General features: G+C 33.3%; 1 protein-coding gene across 1 annotated transcript; it reads left to right on the top strand.

Annotated features, from left to right (window-relative positions):
- The first annotated feature begins 1,115 nt into the window (after positions 1–1,115).
- Positions 1,116–2,201, top strand: LOC129873181 (NDR1/HIN1-like protein 6). Its single transcript, XM_055948221.1, has one exon. It carries the CDS (start codon positions 1,213–1,215, stop codon positions 1,984–1,986), a length of 774 nt encoding a protein of 257 aa, XP_055804196.1. The 5' UTR covers positions 1,116–1,212; the 3' UTR covers positions 1,987–2,201.
- Positions 2,202–6,460: the final 4,259 nt, after the last annotated feature.

Here is a 6,460-nt window from a genome sequence, read left to right as displayed (position 1 = left end):
ATCCCCTCTCAGATACATCACTCCTCTCTCGCTAATACATCCCTCTCCTATGTATTCGGATGTCCTACCCTCTCTGATACATCCCTCCCCTCTCGGATACATCCCTCCACTATGTATTCGGATGTTTGCTGATGTATCCGGAAGTCAAGTAATGTATTCAAAATTCATAAATTTTAAGGAATTTTTGTAATTTGGAAAAGAATGGAGAAATAATATAATTAGCTCTTAATACTATGATTCATGTAAATTACACAATATATTATTTTTATACTTTTTTTATTTGGCTCACGAGCCGACTCAATCCACATTGTTTAAGCCCTACAAAATGGTGAATTTATTCAAACCAAGCTAAAAAACCTTAGTCTTAAATTGCCTCCAAAAAATCTTAGTTCAATCATATTAAATTACGAATTGAATCGGATTGACCCAATAGACCTTAACCTTATTGACGGCTCTAGTACTGAATACAATTTTTATCCAAGGGTATTAACTACAAGTAATATTGAAGATTATTCAACTCTGATGATTGGTTATTAAACTTACAAACATCGCTACCACAAAATGAGCTAATAATATTCTCCTGATGAATGCACCAAAAGCCGCACTTTTGGACCCTAAGCATTACCGCGTCCCAAGTCCTCTATAAAGAAATTTTGGCATTCATTACCTCTGCAATTTATAAAATACTAATACTCTTTCATTTTAATTTATTTATTTTATTTCTTTCAGTTCATTTTTTTTAAAAAAACTCTTCTTTCATTTTAATTTAATATTTTATCTAACATATTTAAAATTACAAAAATTAAAAAATATTTAATATATTCTATATATTTTTAACTTAAAATTATTAAATGTAAAATCTTTTTTATTTTTCTAAACTTCATATCAAATTATATTAAAATCGAATGAGCATACAAAAGCAAGGGAGGAACATAAGACCCAGTAAGGTAGGTGGAGACTCCCGAATAAAAAATTGTTTATTCAAGACACGAGACATGTAAACCTCCAACTAATATGAAAGTCAAAATAAGGAAGCTTCATAATCTACAATAGTCCATCTTAATGCCTCATTTTACTTGTATTTTACTGCCACATTCACATCTCTCTAAGCCCATTCAAAGTCCTTTATATACACAAAAAAAAAATTAGTCCAAAAAAGTAACATTCTACTAATATTTTGCTCTCTTTGTTCTTGTGACTACATTTTTCCTTATGGCTGATCACCAAAAAATTCATCCGGTTTCGGTTCCAGAGCAGGAAGCGCCGCTACCCAAGCCCACAGCTCCGTTGGTTCCACGTGGCTCTTCCCGTTCGGAGAACGGAGATCCTGAGCGCCAGCAACCACCACCACCATTGAAAAGGTCATTAACCCCATATTCTCCCTTGAAACCTCCAAAAAAGAAAAGAGGCTGCTGCATAAGATGCCTATGTTGGACATGTTGCCTATTTTTCCTACTAATCATACTCATAGGCATCGCAGCAGCCGTAATTTACTTAGTCTTTCAGCCAAAAATACCAAAATACTCTGTTGATAGCATCCAAATTACCCAATTTAACCTCAACTACGACTCGAGCTTGTCCGCGACATTTAACGTAAACATCACTGCAAGAAATCCCAACAAAAGGATAGGAATTTACTACGAAAACGGAAGTCATTTGAGTGTATGGTACAAAGGCACAAATTTATGTGAAGGGAAATTACCAAAGTTTTATCAGGGTCATAGAAATACTACTCAACTCAACATAAACTTAATAGGAAAAACCGAGAACGCTACAAATTTGTTACAGTTAGTGCAAGAAGATCGACAGCAAGGCAAAATTCCATTGAATATTCGTGTGAAGGTTCCTGTGAGGATTAAATTGGGAAAATTGAAGCTAATGAAGTGGAAATTCTTGTTGAAGTGCAGCCTAAACGTGGATGATTTGTCTCAGGATAATGTTATTCGGATTAGGGATAATAAGTGTAAGGTTCGTTTTAGATTTTAATTGGTACATTATATTCTTGATTACTACAGTCCACCACTATTTTATTTTTTGCCTACAATAATCAGGTGGAGTATTGTATATAGATTGTATTATTTTTTTTCCGCTGAGCTTGTTGCAATAATGGGATGCGTTTATGCATCATTCTTTTCATACTACTTTGTATTTAATTAAGTTATTATAGCAATAAATTATTCCACTTTGATTTATCTTCCCAACGATCTTCCCTTTGTTATTTTTCAATAATTAATAATTTCAATATCTTAGCTAAGATATTTTAAGATCACAAGTTAGATTCAAAGAATATTTTAATTATACATTTATATAATTTAAAATCACAAGATTCATAAATCTTTTTTAGTTAAATTATACTAATTAACACATAAAATAAAAACAGATGGAGTAGATTTTTTTTTTATATAGATGTAGACTGAATAAGCATCATCATGTATTGATTGTTAGAAAGGATGTTCATGGTTTTTTTTTAATTGATTTTTGATTAAAATTAAAATCAATCAATTTTTATAATTATTAAAATTAAACCAAAGTAAATATTATCGATTTTTATAAATTTAATATCAAATAAAAAAATATCAATTTGATTTGATTTGATTTTCAGTTTGAATAGATTTTTTACTGATTTGAACACTCCTATTAAATTGTGAGACGCTTATAGAATTCTTTGTTCCCTCTGGTCGTTGAGTACCACAAGCTCTAATAATTATTATAACGATGACCAATAGGAAACGCAGCTTTATTTTTACATTCATGCCTAAATGAATTTTAGTGAAGCAATTTTATTTTTACATTCATGTCTAAATGATATTTGGTGAAAAACAAGAGAGGTTAAGTTTCAAATAGAGAAATTTTCAGTAAAAAAAATACTTATTTCATAGTTGATATTATTTAACATGAGTTGGAATTAACCCCATCAAAATATAAGGGGACGTTTGTTTGAAGAAAAATTATAATGGAATTAGTTTTGATAGAATGATTTAGTTTGGGATTAGTTATTCTGAGATTATTTTTTAATAATTGTTTGGTTCGTTGTATTAAAAATAATAAGCATTGAATCTTTTCTAAGAAAAGTTATTTACAAAAATAACCTCCACCTTATTTAATTTTTACACATTTTTTATAAAGCTTTTGTTATTCATTCTTTAAAACAAAATCTCCACCTTATTTAGCTTAATTATTTTTGTGTTCCCAAGATTGTGTGTTGTGTGTTCAACTATGTGCCAGAAAGAAAAAATGGATCAAAACTCACCAAAAATTGCATCAAAATAATAGTAAAAAGTTGACAAAAATGAACCAAAACAGCCTAACTTAACAAAACAGTAAAAACTGCATGTACGTAGCAAAATCTGGACAAAAATTGCACTAAAATATCAAAATCGAAGATATAATGTACTAGATACAAATTGAAGACATACTGTACTAGATACATAAAATTTCACTAATATAATGTATCATGAACAGACATTCAACAAACACTTTTGAAATCAAATGTTAATAAAGTTTCAAAATTAATAGTAACACTCAAATATGTTGTATTAAAAATATCCAAACTACCTTTACAATATAGTGGAAATTATTTGAATAGTCTAAAATCTATCACTCTAACTATTCATAAGGAAAATTAAAGCATCACAAAAAAACATTGTTTCAATTCTCTTTGGGGTTGAAAGTACAGGTTTGTCGGTTGTGACCTTCTTGTCCACAACATCCACAGTAATTTGTGTTTGATGTTAGCGTTTAATCTAAGTTTTTTCTCCTCCTTTATCTTAGTCGTCCATGCATCCTTTTGAATCTAGGTGACAATGCCATTTCATTTAAAACATTGTCTGGAACCAACCAATCGTCCTTATCTGGCATTGGAACCATTGAAACTTCATATGCGCCTGCTAATGCTTCTACTTTGTAGTAATCAGAGCAATAGGGATACATATTTGTAACGTTCTTGCTCTTTAAAACAACAATCACATGTGAATAAGGTATTTCATCAATTTGAAACCTTCAACAATTACATATTTTTCGTGTGTGAACAAGGTATTTCATCCTAATATTTTTTTGTATATGAGTAAATCTCCCTATTCTTGCAGTGACAAGAACCAAATAAAATTCGGGCCTCCTTCAAAAAGCCTAATGTAGGCAGTTGACATGCCTCAACAAGGCAGTCATTGATACATTCAACTATGTTAGAAATCATCCAACTGTAACGATCTGAAGCGTCGTTAAGTAAGAACGGAAGAATCGTAAGGAAAATGCATCAACTGGGCGTCGCTCCAGCAGGATGCCTACCGCCAGAGCGGGAGATCGTTTGTCAGAACTTAAGTCTCGAATTTTTTATTTCCCTTCTTTTTTCTATGTGCAAGTTGGAGGCGAGGGTTATCCCAAAAACTCTCAGAAGACTGCTCTAGACTTGGAAAGGAAGGACGAAGGAATCTCAGCGCTAGAAGGGTTGTAACCGACAAAATTCAGGCCTACCTTCGCCCATCTGACATCGAAAATCCATGATTGGAGCAATGATATCTTTCCACAGTTGCTTAGCACCTAGGTAGTCTAGGCTTTTCTTAATTGAGTACTAAATATATACCCATTGCTTAGTATATAGGAATTTAGCGAGAGATTTCATGGTTAGGATCTCAGACATGGATTATGGGTAGAAACACAGAAACTTTTGGGGTTAAACTTAATGTGACCTGAGTACGAAAATCTGCCTAATGAATTTGAGGTAAATGGTAGTTATCTTCTCGTATTTCAATATGTATGATTGTAACTGCCTAAATTGTACGTTCATTGGTAAGAAAATGGTAACGATACAGATAAACCATACGGGTTAGTAATTTATTATAATTGTGTGCAAGAGCCTACGTAATTGTATATTTACTAATCATGTTTGCTTATAACGACTGTAATTTGTGGATTGTTTGTGACTATTGAGATCAAGTGTCACGTTCTAACACATTCTTGAATCTGGTGTCATGTTTCAATATGTTACTAGATCGCGTGTCATATTTCTACACATATTTAGATCAGGTGTCATGTTCTGACACATATATTATGTAAGTTTGGGTCCTATGAGAGGGTCAAGTGTGTGTAGATAGTCCCATGAGAGATCAGTGGATATCTGCCATCTTGCTAATATTGAGATTGATTGTGTAAGTGTTGAAGGGTAAGACTGTTGTCAATAAACCCATCGATTCAGCAATTGGTACTAGTTGAGGTCTGGGAGTAAGTATAGGCTTATTTGTGGTAGGACTGTGTGATCGTTGTCTGACTTTGTAGTAGTGTCCATGATATTCGATAAAGTGTGGGACCATAACCCATAGGTCGGGTAGCTGGATTGGTATTCAGTTTCTAAGGTATTAATCTAGGAACTAGTAGTGATCGGATTCTGTCTGGTGAGGATTTAGTTGATCTGGAATAGTTGGTAAGATTTGATTTGCTAACGGGAACAGGTTGGTGTCGAGTGTGGCCATATGGCCTTGTGAAACTGTACGGCTAGTGGTTGTGGATTTAGTGGCAAGGTAGTTTCGTAAGACTTTCCTAGTTTATGATGAATGCATTGGGAGCTAATATAAATTGGAGTTGGTGATGGCCAAAGGCTAATAGAGGAGTGAATCACTCACCTAGATTGTGGGAGGGGAGTGTTGTGAATTAGGGATGGCTAGTGGTGTAATTCCTTATTGCGTATGTTTTCTTATGTTATTTTTCTATATATTATGTGGTGGGTATCAGATTGACCGATGATGCCTACCAGTACGTGTTGTTTGTACTGATACTACTTTTGTTATGTCACTTAGCATAGTCTGGTTGCAAGATCAGTGGAGTTTCTTAGGTGAAGATGAGGACGATCCTCAGGCAGCTTCTACCCTTCCTCCTTCATGGTTGAAGTTGTATCATTTCTTTTATATTATGTCATGTTTCTGTAAAGCTCTTGTACCTATTTTAGACTAGTATCCTTAGAATGTTAGATGATTATTGTAATAAAAACTCAATTTGGTAAAATTATTTTAAAATGTTTTTTATAACTTTTTGGCTTACGAATGTTTCCTGTTAAAGTTCCACATGTCTTTTCATTTTAAGGGGTTAAGGATTCTCCTACTTAAGTGGTAGAGTGGGTGCCTGCACGGCCCGGTGGGTTGGGTCGTAACACTACCCCTGTTTATGGTTGCATGAATTCTTGACCTCTTTTCATACCTAGCATCCTCAAGATATTTCTTAACCCTGTGATCAATTTTTTCAACTTTAGCCATCAAATTTTCAAAATCTTCTTTTCTATAAGCCTTGGACATTGAGTAGAACATGACACTTAGGGTGGTTTTTCTCCTCCTAAAGTTTGTACAAATATTCTTTCAAAGATGCCATATACATGCATAATGAGGGACATTTGGAAACACAATGCTTACACTCTTCATGATACTTTCACTTCTATACGATACAACACACATTTGGTCCCTCTCCCCAAATGCAT

Source organism: Solanum dulcamara, chromosome 11 (assembly GCF_947179165.1).
Source record: "Solanum dulcamara chromosome 11, daSolDulc1.2, whole genome shotgun sequence".
NCBI classification, from domain to species: Eukaryota; Viridiplantae; Streptophyta; class Magnoliopsida; order Solanales; family Solanaceae; genus Solanum; species Solanum dulcamara.
Note: the sequence above shows the minus strand (reverse complement) of the source record. Positions and strands in the feature narration are given on the sequence as shown.

Bases quoted from the DNA above. Each gene is read 5' to 3' on its own strand.
- LOC129873181 (XM_055948221.1), top strand. From the start codon at position 1,213: ATGGCTGATCACCAAAAAATTCATCCGGTTTCGGTTCCAGAGCAGGAA.